This window comes from Myxine glutinosa, chromosome 10 (assembly GCF_964187855.1).
Source record: "Myxine glutinosa chromosome 10, kmMyxGlut1.1, whole genome shotgun sequence".
Lineage (NCBI taxonomy): Eukaryota > Metazoa > Chordata > Myxini > Myxiniformes > Myxinidae > Myxine > Myxine glutinosa.
The window spans coordinates 130,582,903-130,602,972 of record NC_136270.1 but is presented as its reverse complement, the minus strand read 5'-3'; the positions used below and the strand labels follow the sequence as shown (position 1 = coordinate 130,602,972).

The following is a 20,070-nucleotide window of genomic DNA, read 5'->3' as shown; positions in this document are numbered from 1 at the left end:
TTATTGCCGCTTCCTCTGGAGATGGTCCGTCAACTCGACAATGCTGTTTGTCATGGAGTGGTGGCTTTACGAAATTACGGCATGAAACAGTGTGCTATTGCTCGGCAGTATGGCATCACTCAAGGTCAGGTGTCAAAGATACTGAAACGAAATGCTCAGAGGGGTGTCCCTATTCCAATACCGAGGCCAGGACGTCCCCGCAGAACCACAAGGAGGGATGATCGCCAGCTGCACCGGTTTGTCCGCAATGGCCGTACCAAGTCAGCTAATCGGCTTAGGGCTGAGTGGCACAAACTGACAAATGTGCCTGTATCCAGAAGACTAGTTAACCAATGACTGGTTCAAGCAGGCTATCGTGCCAGGCATCCCCTGAGAAAGCCACGCCTGACCAGACAACACCGCCAGCGCCGATTGCAGTGGGCCAGAGAGCACCGTCAATGGCAGCCAGGACACTGGAATCATGTGATCTTCAGTGACGAGTCTAGATTTCTGGTCTATCGTCAATATGGCCGCGTCCGAGTGCACAGACAAGTACATGAAGCCTACAACAAAGATTGTATAGTGCCAAGAGTCCAAGCTGGAGGTGGTGGGGCGACCGTTTGGGCTGCTTTTCATGCAGGGGGCAAAACTGACCTGGTTGTTCTGAATGGAAACCTGAACCAGTTCAAGTACAGGGCCATTCTGGAAGAAACATTGCTTCCATTTGCTCGTGCAGCCTTTCGTGGAAACTTTGTCTTCCAAGATGACAATGCACGGCCTCATCGTGCTCGCATGATCCAACACTTTCTTGCTGACCGTGGTGTAGAGCATATGGAGTTGCCTGCCATGTCCCCGGATATGAATCCGATAGAGAACTTGTGGGCAGAATTAACGCGTCAAATCGACCACCTGGACCAGCAGCCGACCTCTGTGCGTGAATTGCAGCAGGCCATTGTCACTGCATGGCAAGCGATTCCTGTCCAAACCTTGGCAAATCTCGTGAACAGCATACCTCAACGTGTACATGCTCTCCTGAATGCTCGTGGGGGTTACACGAAGTACTGAACTGTAATTTTACTGTCCGTAATCCCAGTCGTCATTTAACTTTTGTTTTTGTTAAAAAAAATTTTGGCTAATGTGCAAAATAAAGAGATACTTCTGGAAAACGTACAGAAGTTTAACACAGTACTGTCCATGAATTGAGTTCGATATCAGTTTACATCACTTTCAAGGATCAATTTATTTGCTTCGAAATGTAAAATGTGGTTTTTGTTTCTTTTAAAGGTCACATTGACAAAATCTAGAATAATTTCAACATAATTCCAATGAACTTTTGGTTCTAAGACATCTTGAAAAGTAAGTTCACCCCCACAAAAAAAATATTCCATATTAAATGCCAAGTCTGTATGTCTGGTAATTATTTTTTCTTTTGTTGTAATTATTTTTATATATTAGTTGTAATTGGTGTTGGCTTAGCGGTTCGGGCGCAGGCTTGGGATCCTAGGATCCTGAGTTTGAATCCCGGGCTATCGCTGAATTAACGCCAGGGGGGTTGACTCAGCCTGTCATCCTTCCGAGGTCGGCAAATTGAGTACCAGCTTGCTGGGATGAATGATCAGGGTGTGTACCCCGATTTAGAATAGGTACACCATATCCCTGGGCTTCGTAAGAGCGTGACCAAGGGTTGGCGCCAGGAAGGGCATCCGGCCATAAAAAAACATTGCCTCAAACAGGGAACCATGATTGTCATGGGGCCCGCAAGGCTAACCCCCGCTCTAGCGGGGAAAATGGCCTTAAAACGATCATTCATTCATTCATTCAGTTGTAATTATTTTTTCTTTATTTATTTACTCGCCAAAAGCACCCGGCATTGCCCGGGTTCTTTTTGAATGAAGTTACTACTATAATTCAGCTTTTACTCGCGGCCGTAAAAGATCGAGTACTATAATTCAGCTCAGCTTTTAATTGCGAAATGGGCCCAGCTCGGCCGAGGCGGCCTCGACTGGCCTCGCCACATAGCCTATAACCTTCCCGGGGCCCGTCCCGACATTTTTGGTTCTTTTTGAATGAATTTACTACTATAATTCAGCTTTTACTTGCGGCCGAAGAAGATTGACTACTATAATTCAGCTCAGCTTTTAATTGCGAAATGGGCCCAGCCCGGCCGAGGCGGCCTCGACTGGCCTTGCCACATAGCCTATAACCTTCCCGGGCCCGTCCTGACATTATTTGTTTTAGAGGTTTCCTCCTATCTTTCACCGTTCAGGAGATTAGCACGTGCAGACAAACAAACAAACAAACAAACAAAAACTTGTCTTTTATATATACAGTGAAACCTTGACTTACGAGTGCACCAACTTACGAGTTTTCCGAAATACGAGCCGTCGCTCGGGCGGTTTATTGCTTTGAGATGCGAGCCGAGATCTGAGTTACGAGCTTACGCCACCCGCCACCAGGTGGGTTCAGGTCACGTGGTTATCTTGCCGTGCAAGCATCTTTGCCGTGTATAGCTGCTGCTTTGTTTTCGCATTTTGGTTATTTTGGAGCTTAAGCCATCCGCCACCATGTGGGTTCCGGTCACGTGGTTATCTTGCCGTGCAAGCATCTCTGCCGTATATCGCTGCTGCTTTGTTTTCGCATTTTGGTTATTTTGGAGCTTAAGCCACCTGCCACCAGGTGGGTTCAGGTCACGTGGTTATCTTGCCGTGCAAGCATCTCTGCCGTATATCGCTGCTGCTTTGTTTTCGCATTTTGGTTATTTTGGAGCTTATGCCACCCGCCACCAGGTGGGTTCAGGTCACGTGGTTATCTTGCCGTGCAAGCATCTCTGCCGTATATAGCTGCTGCTTTGTTTTCGCATTTTGGTTATTTTGGAGCTTACGCCACCCGCCACCAGGTGGGTTCAGGTCACGTGGTTATCTTGCCGTGCAAGCATCTCTGCCGTATATCGCTGCTGCTTTGTTTTCGCATTTTGGTTATTTTGGAGCTTACGCCACCCGCCACCAGGTGGGTTCAGGTCACGTGGTTATCTTGCCATGCAAGCATCTCTGCCGTATATAGCTGCTGCTTTGTTTTCGCATTTTGGTTATTTTGGAGCTTAAGCCACCCGCCACCAGGTGGGTTCAGGTCACGTGGTTATCTTGCCGTGCAAGCATCTCTGCCGTATATCGCTGCTGCTTTGTTTTCGCATTTTGGTTATTTTGGAGCTTACGCCACCCGCCACCAGGTGGGTTCCGGTCACGTGGTTATCTTGCCGTGCAAGCATCTCTGCCGTATATCGCTGCTGCTTTGTTTTCGCATTTTGGTTATTTTGGAAAATTTCTTAGTTTTAACCATGGGTCCTAAGAAATTGAGTGCCAAGGGCAGTACTGAGAAGAAGAAGAGGATGATGTGCTTGGATATAAAACACGCAATCGTCGAAAAACATGAGCGAGGTGTGCGTGTTGTCGACTTGGTGAGGCAGTACGATCGTAGTACTTCTACGATATGTACGATTTTGAAGCAGAAGTACGTACCTCCAGTCCAGGCCATCCTGCCAACTTGTATGCTGCATACAGGTGAAATATAAAGCGCGAGATATTTATATATATACTGTATATTTAAAAAAAAATTGGTGTGGTTTTTGGCGGGCTGGAACGGATTAATAGCATTTCAATGCATTTCAATGGGGAAATTTGATTTGAGATACGAGCAAATTGAGTTACGAGCTCGGTCACGGAACGAATTAAACTCGTAAGTCAAGGTTTCACTGTATATATATATGTATGTGTACTTGAATATAACTGTCATTAATAAAAAAAGTTAATGTCATAGGTAAAAAGTGAAATGTAATATCAGAAATGGCATCATGAGGAACATATCCCCTGCTTATTCCATTAAGTCTCGTGAGAAAAATTGGTTTGATTTCCGTCATCTCGATATTTGTCACACTTTTCATGAACACAAAACCCCGACGTAAAGCGGGGTCTAACAGCATGTAAATGTGTTGTATTTGGCAGTTTATGTAAACAATTTGTTGGTTGTCAGAGTATTGTCTGTAAGGTGAATGCATTGGAAATGGAAATTCAATGTAAAGTGCTTCTGTACAGTATGTATTTGGTTAAATGTTTATTTTAATTTGTTATTTGTACAGTCTCTAACAGCATTCATGAAAGATCCAACTGGCGATCCCCTCTGGGATGATGAACCTGGGGCGAAGGACCTTGTCCATATCCACAGTGAAAAGGTATGATCTCTTCACCAATCCACTGACTGAGAGGATGGTGCAGAGGTGGCGTGCTCGACTTTAATCCTTCTAGTCAGGGTTATGGGCCTGAGTATAAATTGTCACACTAGTAACAGGTGGGGTGGTCCTTCAAACAGATGGCTGTCCCTTAGATAGTTTTGTAATGGATTCCATACCAGATTATGTGGTAATTCAACATATTTTAAACAATTGTTTTCTGAAGGTTTTTCAAAAAGAAGGAAATCTTTTTGGCTTATAACAATGTAACTTGTGCTTTTCTTTTTGGAATTTCTGATGGGATTTTCACCATCTAAGTGTGTGCAATGGCCTTAGCCACCTTCAAATCACCATATTCCATGCAAGTTTTATTAAATATTAGCAAAAGTATCCGGTTGAATTGACCGGAAAAGAAACCCAAAGTACATGTCCGTAGTGGCAGGAAAAATTTAGCCTAATCTATCAGTTTAAATTATTTATTGGAATTTTAAAAGTTTGGGTTACACTATTGGTTTCACTCAGAGCCAAACCTCTGAGCTGCTCCTACCATCCACTGGGAAATAGTGGTGCAGCATCGGGCAGCGGAGGTTCAATTTGTCTAAAAAGACTGCAAAATATATATTTTTAAGTTTGTGTTACTCCATGAAGATCTGTATTACATCCACTTTATGTTGAGCTTTGCTTGTGTGCGGAGATTTTCAAACACAGCATTGGATGCAGCCCCCGGAAACAGGAGACAGCCAAACACCCAAACAGACACTACCCTTCACAGTATATAATCGATAATAGATATCATATCGTATGTGTCTGTCGACAATGCATAATCGAAAAAAATGTCAAATTTGACCTTTTCTGACTCTTTTGACCTTGAAAATTACCTTTAAAGTCAAAACCAGAGATGGCATCCACTCACATAATGTTTGACATCCCATGTCCTATTCATCTAGCATGGTTATTAGCCTCCGTTGGACTTATTCCGAAACAGGGGCTTATGGATTGGGTCTCATTTGTTCGTCCGTGCGTGCGTGCCTCCGCAAACATATCTCAGATGTATTGACCAATTTTGTTCATACTTGGTACAAAGACAATACATGATGGTATACATATGCACATCATTTGTTTCATGATGCGATCAAAGATGGCTGGCTGGTGGCCATTTTATTTGTAAAATAAAACGCTATATTGAACACATCCTCAACCATTTCTCGGACATGCATTTACCGATCTTGTTCAAATTTGGCACAGAGATAAAAAATGATGGTTTACATATGCACACAATTATTTTTCGAGATCAGATCTAAGATGGCCGGCTGGTGGCCATTTTGTTACTTAAACATGTCCCCAACCATTTATTGACATGCATGGACCGATTTTGTTCAAACTTGGTACAAAGACAATACATGAGAGTATACATACGCAGAAGATTTTGTTTTGTAACCCGACCAAAGATGGCCGACTGGCGGCCTTTGACTCTGTACAGCAAAGTTACTAAAACCACGGGGACTATGACATTTTATGTCCTTTTCTTGTTTTCTATTAATGGAGAAGTGTTCTCCTTTGCACAAAATATGTTATTGGCAGGTCTGGTATGAATGTTATACGTTTACAAATAACTGCTTTTTCAATTGTGATCCTTTAATTTCCTTGTTTGTTTGCTTTTTTGTCCTCATCGACATTGCATTATTCTATAACTTTTCTCATCATTGTCATGCACTTTTAAATCGCCATGATGACGCAAGCGGAAGGTCCCGTCCCCCAATCGTCCCGACAATGAGGGCTGAGAATTCACACTGTAACACTTTGCATCTGCTGGGTCTCATCAGTCCTGTGATGTAACCATTATTTACCATGATCATTCCCACTCCACTTTACCATATAAACCACCATGGTAAATACCTTTCATGTCGCCCACAGGAACTACACAGTTTACTTAAAAAGGCAGAGAAACCTATACTGCTGATGTTTTACGCACCATGTAAGCAGCACTCTTTACAATCTTCATTTCAGTGTACACACTTTAATGTACCCTGCTCCTGCCAATTGTTGTGGTCTATGGTTTTAGTTTTGTCGTCACTGATGTATGAAAATTAAACTGTAGTGCAGATTGAGAAGGAAACTTCGGTGCAGCAGTCTGAAGTAGTGAGCTCAATGGCTGCTATATGTTTCAATATGTCACTTGGCCATGGTACCGTGAATAACAGTCTCCATCAGCGTACAGGGCTATGTCTAGCATGAAATGTTTCCCGGACATGACTCGACCATGGTGTGTCATCATCCTGTTTCAGGGTGCGGAGTGTGTAAGCAAGTCAAGCCAGCATTTCAGGACGCTGCAAGACTCGTCAAGAAATCACATGTGAGTTCTGAATTGGGGATTTGAAGAGAACGATTACAGAGAAGGAGGAAAAGAGGGAGGTATAATGTTACAAAAGGAAGTGCAGTGAGTGCTTATTAACCTCACTTAGTTTTCATTTCTCTGTTCCTCCACGTTTTCACCTGTAGTCTTATATCGTGTCTTAGCCATATTTGGAAACACGATTTTTTTCGGATTATGATTACTGTATCACCTTTCGACAGGTGTTGGCTGCCATGAATGTTCACAATCCAGAATTTGAAGGAGTCAAAGTAGAGTTTGGTGTCTCTGGTTACCCCACATTTTGCTACTTTGAGTAAGTTAACTTCTGCTTTTTGTTTTGTCAGTTTATCATTCTTCCTAACCTTCCCCTGTATGTCGTTTGTTCTTTAATTTTTCTTATTTTTTTAAACACTGATCTAGAACTCACTGAGGAGTTTCTTCCCGTTTGGAATGCAGCACGATGACATCAAGAGCCATCTCTGTACTTTTCTAGGAATTGCAAGAACATTAGTATGTGATGAATAAAGCAACGTGCTAGAAAGCATTTGAACCTGGGATTCTGGCATCACAAGCGGTGGGCTCAGATGGGAAAACCAAATAGACCAACTCGTGGATTTAAAAGGCTAGAATTCGGTAAATGACATTAAGATTAAGCAAGGCCTTAAATCATTGGAATGTCCTGCAATGAAGCTGAGTCTATGGGCCTATCACTTTCCCATCGCAGACAGGTCGGTGGTTTCTGTCTTTTACCGCCCCCTCGCTGATTTCGCACCCACTGCTCTTCCCTTGCTTTTTCCCCCTTCTCCCCCATCCCTTCTCCCCTCCCTCGCTCCTCCCCTCAAGGTTTCTGCAGGGTGCACACGTACCACCATCAACCCCCTTCTGTTGAAATTACCTAAATCCAGGATCACTGCTCACCTCCACTCATTCGTTCCTTTTTTTCCCACCTGTGGAACCACCCACCTCACTCTATTCAATCTCATTCTCCCCTCCAGGTCTTCAGGACAGAGTTCATCATCATCTCAGATCATCCCCAATTCAAAACCATGGTCTTTTCTATCCTCGTTATCCTCCTCCTCCCCCCTCCCCCACGCCCCCCCCCCCCCACCTCCTTAACAAAACTCCAATTTCTCCATCTAAATTTCCAGTTTTCCTTCCTGATAGTTACCTTCACCACTGAAGGTGTACAGAGGTTATGTTTTCACCCCTGTCGGTTTGTCTGTGGGCAGGATATCCAAAAAAGTTATGGATGGATTTGGACGAAACTTGGTGGTGAAGTTGGGTTGGTATGTGGACATGGCTAAAATGATTAGATTTTGGTGAAGATCTGGATCTGGATCTGAGTTTGTTTTTTTTTTTTTTTTTTTTTTTTTGTATACAAGATCGAGGCTCGTGAAAGAGCGAACATTAATCACACAGAAAGACAAACAGACACATAAAACAAATAACATCGGGAGCGGTAGACAAGATGGGGAGAGAGGGGGAAGGACACAAACACAACATTTGAGAGCAGGGACCGAGAGACATGGAGACATCGAGAGATCTGTGGGAGGGAGAGGGCTTTGGGGGGGAGGCATGTGAAGGGGGGGAGGCATGTGAAGGGGGGGGGGAGTGGGAGAGGTATAAACATATGGACACTGCCAGGATTTCCAGGAAAGAAGTTGGAATTTCAAACAAGGTGGATCTGGGGTGAATTAGTGGGGGTAGAAAAGATCAAGGTTATGGATGGGGGAAGATAAGAGATGGTGGTGAACAGCTGTTTTAAAGACCTGGAGGGAGGAGAGGGATTGAAGGGAGTGTGGGAGTTTGTTCCACAGGCGGGAGAAAAGAGGAATGAAAGAGTGAAGGTGAGCAGAGAGCCGAGATTTCGGCAGTTTAACCATCAGAGGGTTGCTGGCAGATCTTGTGCGACCTGTAGGAATATTTGGGGGACAGAGCACGGAGAGAGCTGGGGGAGCAAGGCCGGAGAGGAGTCGGTAGAAGACAGAAAGGCCACCTACCTGCCTGCGGTGAGTGAGTGAAAGGCCCTCAGAGATAGCTTCATCGCGGGGGATTCCAATGATTTTGAAAGCTTTGGATTCAACAGCGTGAAGCCGAGCCAGGTGTGAGGCAGGAGCACCAGCCCATAGGGGAGAACAGTATTCCATTGAGCTGCGGATGAAAGCCTTGTATGTGGTGAGGAGCTCAGGTGTGCCGAGGAAGGACTTCGCACGACGGAGGATGCCCAGTCGGCGACTGGCTTTGGAGGCCAGCTTGGAAATGTGGTTTTCCCAAGAAAGATCATGGCAGATAGTGAGACCCAAAAGCTTGAGTGACAGAACTTCTTGGAGAGGATTGTTGAGAAAGTAGATGGGAGGGTTGTCCAGTCGATCTTTTCGGAGAGACATAGTAAGAGAGTGAGATTTGTCAGGATTGAAAGACATGTTCCACTTGTTTGACCAGTCTGTGATTTTGTAATCTGTCTGTGAAGTCCACTTCACTTCACACAGTTTTAAGTGATTCTTCACAATTTAGAGGTAGGGCCAAAACCTGTATATAGCAGGATATCTCAAAAGGTTATGGACGGATCCGGACAGGTTGGGTGTGTGACAAGGATGAATTGATTCAATTTTTATGAAGAATCAATTCAATTTAATTCAATAAACTTTATTGTCATCCCATCCATATACAATACAGTATAAAATGGAACGAAATGACGTTCCTCCTGGTCCTTGGTGCAATATAAACATTCAAGCAAGACTACACATAGTGCAATTGGACATAACAAGTGTAACGCAATACCATACATACACAGAACAATACTATAAATACACAGGATAGTATACAGTAAATACACAATGAATATCCATGGTAATATGAGTATATATCCAAGACAACATAAAATTTAAAAAAAATTCAAAATGTATAGAGTTGAACAGTTGACTGTAGGTTACTTCTGATAAGTAAACCATTTATGTAGATACATATGTATAGCAGCATATGATATATGTAGTGCAAGTGGGGGGGGGGGGGGGGTGGGGAGGGGGCATGAGGGGAAGGGCGTTTAGACCCTGTTAGTTAAATTAAAGCGGGTGGTGGAAGGTAACAGGGTGTTGAGGAGCCTGACAGACTGGAGGAAGAAGCTGTTACAGAGTCTCGCAGATCTGGCCCGGATGCTGCGGTACCTTTTCCCAGACGGCAAGAGGGCAAAAAGTCCATATGCCGGGTGGAAACGCTCGTCAGCTGTGCTGGAGGCTTTGCGTGTGCAGCGTTTGTAATAGATATCCTGCATGGAGGGGAGAGAGACCCCAATGATGCTTTCAGCTGTCTTCACTATCCGCTGCAGAGTCTGGCGGTCCAAGACATTGCAATTCCCGTACCAGACATGGATACATCTGGTCAGGACGCTCTCAATGGTACCCCTGTATAATAAGGTGAGGATGGAGAGGGGAAGGCTTGCCTTCCTCATGCGTCGCAGGAAATGGAGACGCTGCTGTGCTCTCTTGGCTAGGGAAGTGGTGTTGAAGGACCATTTGAGGTCATTTGTGATGTGCTCACCAAGAAACGTGGTGCTCCTAACTGTCTCCACGGTGGAACCGTTGATGTACAGTGGGGAATGGTCAGCGCGGGCCTTCCTGAAATCCACAGTCATCTCTTTTGTTTTATCCACATTAAGAGACAGATTAATTGTTACTACACCAGACTGCTAGCCACTCCACCTCTCTGTATGCTGATTCATCATTGTTACTGATGAGACCCACCACTGTCGTGTCGTCAGCAAACTTGATGATATGGTTTGAACTGTCCTTGGCCGAACAGTCTCGAGTCAGCAATGTGAACAGCAGTGGACTGAGCACACAGCCCTGGGGGGCACCGGTGCTCAGTGTTGTGAGGCCGGGGATGTTATTTCCGATCCGGACTGTCTGAGATCTCTCGGTCAGGAAGTCCAGGATCCAATTACAGAAGGAGGTGTTCAAGCCCAACAGGCCCAACTTCCCTATCAACTTCTGGGGGATAATTGTATTAAATGCTGAACTAAAATCAATAAACAGCATTCCTACATCAGTGTTTTTGTTTTCCAGGTGAGACAGGGCCAGATGAAAGACAGAGGATATGGCATCCGCAGTAGACCGGTTCGGATGATATGCAAACTGGAGGGGGTCTAGTGAGTTGGGGAGTCTGGTTTTCATGTGGCCCATGACTAGCCTCTCGAGGCACTTTATAATAATTGATGTGAGTGCCACAGGGCGATATTCATTAAGGCAGGACACTGTTGACTTCTTTGGCACTGGTATGATGGTGGTGACCTCAAAGCATTCTGGGACAACAGCCTGGCTCAGGGAGATGTTGAAGATGTCTGTGAGGACGTCTGCTAGCTGGTCTGAAAATTCCCCTGAGCACACGACCAGGTATATTGTCAGGTCCAGCAGCATATACAGATCTGGATCAGATTTTAAGTGACTCTTCACCACTCTTCACCAAATATATACACAAAGAATTAAGTTAAGCACCCCCCCCCGTTTTTTTACAACCTCGCACATTACAAGTTTGTTGTCGTCAAAACAGTGTAATATACCCATGATATTGCTATATTTTCTGGAGAAGTGATATTATGGTCACATAAAAACATAACAATCATGCCGTTTTCAATATTTTATTCTGAATAATTTAAGGTGAAATTTTTTGGGAATTTTAGGCATATTTTCACCTCAATTTAAGTATGGAGCTATAGGTCCATCACGGACAGTGTGGATGACGTTTATGTTTTCTAACGTACAGTCATTGTTCTGAGAAGACCTCTAGCGATCTTTGCGTCAATAACGTGTGTAGGACCCACGTGATCGGATCACTACTCAACCCAACTCAACCCTACGAGTGCACTCATCTGCATTTCATCAATGGATAATTGCTAATGTCATACCAATCATTATTTGATCTCACATACCTTAGAATATATGCCAATGTATACATATACACAAAGAATATATATTAGGGGGTGCTTACCTTAATTCGTTGTGTAGGGGTGCTTAACTTAATTCTTTGTGTATATATATATTTGGGTAACAACTCGGTCAGCCGGGGGTAGGTATTGGATTGGGGTAACACCTTTGGTGCAGCAGTCTTAAGCCCCCCCCCCCCCCACTCCCTGCAGCCCCCAGCCCCTCCCGCGTGTATTAACTCCGCTATATTTTTGAACTGAACGCTTCGGAGTAACAGCTTCTTCGGCTGTCCGTTTCCTTGGAAAGATTTTAATTGCAAGGCATGCGACATTTGGTGTCAGGGGTGTAGGATTCGAACCTAGCGGACATTTTGTGTTCAAGGGTTGCGAGTTCGACACCGGCTGAGGGCAAATTGCGCTCAGCTTTCGGAATCGAAAATTTTTAACGATTGTCTTTCTCTCATCGAGGGGGAGGTAATTGTAGTGCCGAGGTCCAAATTTTATAGTCGATTGGTGTACGAAGCGCAACATCGCGTTTTTTGGAAAAAATTAAATTGATTTTTTTTTTTTGAGGTAAAAATACGCGCACGGGGAACTACTTTCTCACCGCGGATGGCGGAAGCGAGTGAGATGGTCGTGCGGGTTGGGGATGCTGAAGACTTTGGAAATGAGCCGGGGGTAGGTGGTTATGAGAATAGAGTTGAGACCTCTCCCGTTCCTGAGAGATTATACGTGGAAGCATTTCTGATGGACTTGCAGGCCATTTATGATAAAATAATGAGGGGGATAAACGCAAGTAGTAAGCGACTGGAAAACAAAATGGATACCCAAAGGAATGAAATAGGTTGAGAAATGAAACAAATGAATAATAAAATGGATGCCCAGAGTGAACAATTGAGGGGAGATATGAGGGGAATGGAAGAGTGATTGGAGAACACAATTGATGCTCAAACTGACAAAATTGATGGTTGGACGAGTGAATTAAAGGAAGAACAAAAGAATGGTCCCAATGGGGCACAGGAGAAGCCATGGGTGGCAGAATTTGAATCAAAACGGGGGAATTAACATGGGGAATGGAAGAGTGTGAAACCCAAGCTGATGCGCTTGGGGTGCAGGAGAGGTCAAATTTAAATGGGGAATGCTTGGAAGCAAATGGGGAATGTTTGGAGATAAATGGGGAGTGTTCGAATGTAAATAGGGGAAACTCAAATTTAAATGGGGAATGCTTGGCTGAGGAAAACGTGGAAGGCTATTGGGGCCGTGTGGATGTCACAATTCAACAACAGGTAGAGGAATTGAAATTGTGCAGCACCAGTGCGGTTGTTCAAATCCACAGGGGGTAAGAATATTGGAGGTCCATGTAACGGAACCGGACCGGGTGTGTATCGATAAAGACCTGTTGGGGTCAGAAGTGATTGGGGATAATGGAAATAATGATTTGACACAGCGGCTGGACACCTGTGCCAGTACCATTGAGGAAGAGGTTGACAGAGTCCAAGAGAGTCTGGGCATTGAGGTGAGTCAGTCCGTTGATGAGGTTAAGGTGACCGAGGGGACCCTCACCATGAACAACATTTGGGCACCGGAGGCTCCGAAATTAAATACCCAGTTGGGTGGGGGGGGGGGGGGGGGTGTTTTGGCCCCGAGCTGGACTCGGACATGGAAGAGTCGGGAAATAGAACCTTCGAAATACTGGTTCCTGCAATTACTTTGGAACAGCTGCAGGGAGGGGCAGAACAACCCGAGGAGGGGGTTGTCACCTGCAGCTGCGGTTAATGGACACACGAGGCCAAAATTTGTAAAAGGAAATCTAAAATTAAATTGCAATGGGAATTCAATTTGGCACAGCCTTGGAGGGAGTTGGTCCCCGGGCTGTGGAATTCGGACCAAGAGAGGTCATTGGAGACGGTCTCGTGCAAAAGTTGCCCCTTTCAAAATGGGTTTATGCCAGCCACCTGGGGGGCTGTACACAACACACACAACTGGCACAACACACACAACACAAGGCTGTGCTGGCAGGATTTGGACGTCGGGTCCGGCCATGGGTGTCATGGTACGACCTGGGCCCCATGGGGGGGTCTGGTGGAGTGTGGCGTCCCTTGTCCATTGGGGCGCCATCCGAGCGTGTGTCTCGGTCCAGCAGGGTCACCGGACCCTGGTTGGGGTTAAGACCTCCGGGGGTCCGGGGTGGTTTCTCACAGGCATTCGGTGTGGTGTATAATGAGGCCCACGAGGGGGAGGTGTTGTGGGCCACACTTTGGTGGCGGCATCACGGATGACCAACACGGGCCTGATGTGGTGACCACCTGGGCATGTAGCCTGACAGCCTCTCCCTGAGACTCTGGGACAGCCAGCATGCAATGCTGTGCTGGTCTATGGACGCGGGTCGATCCGCATGGACAGGTATGATACAGCTCACCGGACAACCATTGGGGCATCTGTGAAACGTGATGGTGTGAGAATGATCTTCCACAAATGCTCCGTTATGATTTGTGGACTCTCGGCTTGGGAAGAGAGCCATGGGTTTGATGACTAGGGGATTTGTAACGAGCTGAGCATACAGGGCCATGTTCGGCTGGCAGGTGTATGGAGAAGCACCCTTCTTTGGTGAAAATGGTGAATTGTGAAAAAATAATTGACACGGGTAATCTGAGGGTTAGATGCAAATTTAAGGGTGGATTTTGTGAGACCATGGTGGACACTGCACAGTGGCACCATTATTGATCCAGGTGTGTTAAACCAAAGTGTTGGAGGCTGTGATAAAATTGATAGACTAGCAGGGCACAGCCTTCAACTGGCTGCGGGGGCGACGGCGCCAATATTTTGGATGCGGGGTTGTGGGGATGTAGTTGGGTAGTCTGCTGGTCAACGTGGTGCTGTGGGTGTCCGAGGTGTGTGGACCATGGCTTCTGGATGAGTCTCCTGGTGGAGCATGGCTGTCAACTAGACCTTGGGCATGGTTAAGTGTTGGTGAGCACTGGGGGCTGCAGTTGAGGCGACTGAGGGATGTGAGAGGTGCAGGGAACGTGATGAGGATGCCACGCACTGCGACCGTTCCCCCCCAGGTCCGAGGTTTTGGGAATGGTGGAGTTGGCAGCAGGTGCTCACCACATTGGCCAGCTGGGGCTAGTGCAGCCGTGTTCCTCACAGTGGGGCCGAAGGATGGATGCTGGGTCGCACCCTTATGGACACTCATTGTCCATGTTGGCGTTTCGGCTGCTCCACTGATCCCGATGGCCCTTGCACAGTGGAGGGGCGGAGCTGTCGTAGCCAAAGGTAGTCGTGTAGTAAAGGTCACCGTAGGAGGCGGATCCACATACTTGCCAGTACAGGGGATAAAAGCAAATTTGGTGAAATTTGGTTGGCCCTATGGGATAAATTTGGGATTCAGTAAGGTGGATGGCACTCTTGGACCCGACCAACCTGCAAATACCTGCATGTCAAGGTAAGGTAAGTGCCTTGAGGTGTACTGTCCCAGGTTTCAGGGTGTGGAGTGTGTAAGCAAGTCAAGCCAGCTTTTCAGGAGGCTGCTACGCTTGTCAATAAATCACATGTGAGTTAATGAATTGGGGATTTGAGGAGGATTATTATAGAGGAGGAGGAGGAGGAGGAGGAGGAAGAGGAGGAGGCGGTGACTCCAGGACACGCCCATTCTTGCAGTAACCCCCTCTATTTTGGCTTCCAAAATTCAGGGTGATTGCACAACGCAACTCTTTATTCCTCACTTCTGTTTGTGAACCGCCATCTTGTGAGGGTTCAATCATATTTTTCTTTATTGGGCTTTAATCTCATTGCAGACCTCATGCCTACCCTCATACCTCATACCCAAGATCATTTCTACCCCCAATAGCCCTATATAACACAACTCTCCTCTTGCACTTTATTGCTTCCTCCCCTCCTCTCTTCATCTTTGTTCATTCGCTCGCTTGTGCCCACTGTTGTCTCTATATCCCACTGTCGGTGCATTGCCTTTGTAGCCTGTTTCATCGCACTCTTGCCTGAGCCTAGGCTGTGTATACCAACAAAAATGTCTTACCCCAAGAGGCATAAAATATGCATGATTGGTGTAGAAGTAAGGGAGGCGATCGCAGGCCAGACGGCCAGAAAAATGCTCAGATGCTTCATTACTCACAATGCTCAGAAAATGGTGAATGTATCGTCCTGAAATGGGTCAAATGGAACTTAATTTGAACAAGAGAGGTTCCAGGTAATGTTGGGCAATGCCACGTCCATTACCAAAGGTTGATGCATTCTAAAAGGGTGAGCTGTATAAAGGTAGTTGTTACCTTTGCTGATACGCCACCATTGGTGACTTTATCTGACGAGTGCAGGTTGTGGTATTTGGAGTTATTCAAAATGGTGACTGTTTCTGGGATGGTGGTGGATCACTTGTTTCATTGTTTACTAAATAATGCATTGTTTACCAGTGAAGGGATCGTATAGATTTGTAAACATCCAGGTGAGGAACATTAATGTGAAGCATTAGCCAATGGAGAGGTAGAAAATGTGATTTGGAAGAATCTAAGATTGGAGTTTGATGTCCTGATGATTACGGTGCTTTTGATTATTTTATATATATGTATGTATATATATATATATATTTTTTTTATCGTGATCTTTGTGTCATGATGTTATGCAGGAAGGGACGTTTTCTGTTCAACTATGAAGCCTACAATGTACAGGCAAATGATATCGTGAAGTGGCTTCAGAGGTGAGGGTACCGGGATGTCAGTTGCCTGATTGTCACCACCATTGTACGGTATTGTGTAATGTCACGGATACCCCTGGGTGGTTAGCCATCACTAAAGATTGTTTAATTCTTACATTCTTTAATATATATATATATATATATATATATATATATATATATATATATATATATATATATATATATATATATATATATATATATATATATAAATATATATATATAAATATATATATATATATATATATATATATATATATATATATATATATATATATATATATATATATATATATATATATACACACACTAGGCTAATGCTGTTTGTCTGTCCCACCCTGAAACATGGAAATGCTACTCGGGGACAAAACTATTACTGGTAATAGGCTTCTGCAAACGTCCTTGACCATGTGGGACATCGGCCGAGGCCTTTGTGCGAATTAGATGGAAAAAAGGACTCTACTGAAAGTTCCTGTCAACACATAGTTCAGGATAATATTTATTGCCCACTTTCCCCTATGTTGTCTGTTTTTTTTCCACACCAGCAACGACACCACTGACATGCCACTTATGATTAGGGATTAGATTTGTTTTTGGGAATTCCTGTAAATTTGCAGGAAATTGATTTGGGATTCCTGTCTTTTCCCATTTTGGGGGAGCGGGGGGCGGTCGGGGGGGGCGGGGGGGGTTGGGCTCGAACCATCTGCAGTGACAAGTTTAGATGTGATTGCACTTGTACGATCTGCTCTGTGCACCTCCTTTCCCAACATTTGGGAAAGACTCATGAACTTGTATTTTCTTGCCTTCAAAGCCATCCCACAAATGAGTTTACTAAATATGAAATCCGTGCAATGGCAAAAGCTATCTTCATACTTTTTTTTTTTTTTTTTGGTATACTGAATCGAGGCTCGTGAAAGAGCTAAGAGACTTTCACCTTTATTCACTTTTAAATTTGTTTTCTCCGCAACCGCTTGAGCGATTCACACAAAACTTTGAGCTTGGAAGCTTGGAAGCAAGCTTTGAGCGATTCACACAAAACTTAGGAACCCATGGAAAATTTTCTTTAAACAAAGTTGTATGATGATTGGATGGAAAATGCGGGAGGTGTTCCAAAAAAAAAAAATCGGTTTTCTGCAGGCTTTGGTTTACAGGGTGTTTCATGTACCAAGAATAAACGGCCTCGGCCTCACTTTTCTCAGCTTCGGCCGATTTAAGTAAAAGTTGCCTCAAGTTAATCCAAAGCTACAGGTAAATTACATTTTTTATCAATCGGTCAAAAAAAATTAACTCGAGTGATGTATAGGCAACAAACCGCTGCTTCAATCACTCCCTATTTGTTTATCTTTGCTGTTAAAATATATATAATCTCCCATTTCTAACTTTCAACCAGCACAAGAATAAAAGGCTTCCTTTTTTATATCATGGTATTTTTTACCATAGGCTTCTGCTTGCCATCTACTAAATCCCAATTGTTCGATTATCAAGTTTAAATAATAGTGCTTGGTGGCATAATTTCTTTGGTATTTAATTCAGGAGATTGATGAGGGAAAGTGGGTGTGGATGGGGTGTTGAGGATAGCAGGGTTGGGAGTTCCTCCAGGCAAATATTATCAATTTTTATTGCATTTTGTATTTAAATGGGATCAGCTTGGCGGCATAATGGTTAGAGCATCCGCTCTGAGTCTGGAAGTCGGTGTTTCAAACCAAAGACCTTTAAAACGGCATGTCCTGCTCTCACTCAGGCCACATGGACCTCCGGCTGCAGGGTGGAAATTTAAACATGCAGACAGATGAATGCTACATAAAACACAGAAAGGGGGGGATGTGGGGGGAAAGAAGCAAACACTGGGAGCTTAGAAGCAAACACTCGGGGAAATGAGAACGAGAGTTTTTCTAAACACCTCATTGGACTGCCTTGCCGGTAAATTTATTTTTGTATGCTTGTACTAAGGGTGTCGGAGTGAACTCCATTCAATGTACAATGTGTGCTGACTGGGTTCATCAAAAATGCAGTGGTCTGAGAGGGTCATTAACCAGTGTGGCAGCTACATTCAAATGTAAGGTGTGCACAGAGGGAGCTGCAGATGGAGGAAATGTTGAGTTGGATCTTGGAGACGGCGTGAAGCTGGAAGGTGTGAAAACATTTTGTTACCTAGGAGACATGCTGAATGGAGAAGGTGGATCAGACTCGGCAACGGTTGCTAGAGTGAGATGTGCATGGAAGAAGTTTCGGGAACTGAGTGGCGTGCTGTTGAGGAGGGGAGTGTCGTTGAACCTGAAGGGAAAGGTGTATGCTGCATGTGTGAGAAGTGTTATGATTTATGGGAGCGAGACATGGGTAATGAACGTGGAGCAGCAACGAAGGCTGGAAAGGGTGGAAATGCGAATGGTTCGGTGGATGTGCGGAGTATCGTTGAGAGAGAGGAAGACAAATGATGAATTGCGAAAGATGATGGGAATATTGCCTGTGATTGATGCTGTGAAGAGGAACAGGTTGAGATGATTTGGTCATGTGTTGAGGAAGGATGAAAGTGACTGGTTGAGAAGAGTGATGGAAATTAATGTAGAAGGAAGTAGAGGACGGGGAAGACCGAGAAAGACTTGGCTAAAGATGGTGGAAGAAGAAATGCGGGCAAGGGGGTTAACAAGGAGAGATGCAGAAAATAGGGCAAAATGGAGAAGATCGTCATGGGGACCGCAAGGCTAACCCCCGCTCTAGCAGGGAAAATCGCCTTAAAATGCCTGTTGGTGTTTGTATGCTTGTATTAAACATGTGCGATGAAATAACTATTTAATTTATCCCCTTTTAACCACAAAGCCATGTCCGTAACAATATTCACCAAATCGCTGATTTGTGTCGTGGATGCGTTCCACAAAACTGCGACGTTGTCTGAAAAGACGTTATTCGGATACAGTTTTCCCATATACGTCGTGTTATAATGGGAGGATGTGTTGTCAGGGAAAAAAAAAATTGGTCAGCCTAACTTAACTTGGCCCTTATCTAAGTACATGTTAGAAAAAAAATTAAACAAATCGATACAGTACACAATTTAAATAATGTATGCACACAAATAAACAATGGGGTTGAGAGTGGCTGGGACGACAGGGAGGGAGAAGCAGCGCTAACCTGCTTTGGTTGAACGTCTGAGCTGGCTAAGCGACGTGCTAGTACTCTCTCACACCCAGTGGTTCAAGCGGTCACCGCACCAAACACTGGGTGCTTTCTGTGTGGACGTAATCGTCCCAAACCCAATCTGTCCTTAAACGTAAGATTAATAACTGAAGCTGTTTGCGATCAGAGCAGGTCAAATCACACGGAGACCAAGTGACTTAATGTGTGTATCTATCTATAATTCCATTAATCTCTGTGTGTATGTGTGTATGTGTGTATGTGTGTATGTGTGTTTGTATGTTTGTCTGTGACCGCTGTTTCTCGACAACCACGGGTCCGATATACTTTAAACTTGCCAGGTATATTGCTGGGGACCCGAGGATGTGCCTTTTCAAGGTTTGAAATTAATCGGACAAGTACTTACCGAGCTATGGCGATTTAGCCGTTCGCCGTTCGCTTTGGCGTTGCGAATGGACCAAACCATTGCATGTAAATAGAGGGGGGGGGGGGGGGGTTCTGTGGTCGTTGCGAATGGACCAAACCATTCATGTAAATAGAGGGGGGGGGGGGGGGGTTCTGTGGTCGTTACTGCCACGTGGTTTCAAAGTTTTTTTTTGTTGTTGTTGTTTGCACGCATGTTTTTTTGCACCCACGTACGGGCACGCCCTAGGATGTTTACACACACACACCCCTACACAAATTTTTTTTTTTTTTTTGGCAAGGAACGGGCACCCACGTACGGGCACGTCCTAGCTTATATATAGTACGGGCATGCCCTA

At 44.8% G+C, this 20,070-nt stretch overlaps 1 protein-coding gene across 2 annotated transcripts in view; it reads left to right on the top strand.

Annotated features, from left to right (window-relative positions):
• LOC137433773 (protein disulfide-isomerase A5) overlaps nt 1–20,070 on the top strand; it is a 489,740-nt gene that overhangs the window by 440,958 nt on the left and 28,712 nt on the right. For both annotated transcript variants that reach the window (XM_078786121.1, XM_068126075.2), the window contains 5 exons: nt 4,112–4,204; nt 6,116–6,176; nt 6,487–6,554; nt 6,776–6,867; nt 16,112–16,183. In XM_078786121.1, coding sequence (XP_078642247.1) covers nt 4,112–4,204; nt 6,116–6,176; nt 6,487–6,554; nt 6,776–6,867; nt 16,112–16,183 — 386 coding nt within the window. The remainder of the gene's footprint in view (nt 1–4,111; nt 4,205–6,115; nt 6,177–6,486; nt 6,555–6,775; nt 6,868–16,111; nt 16,184–20,070) is intronic.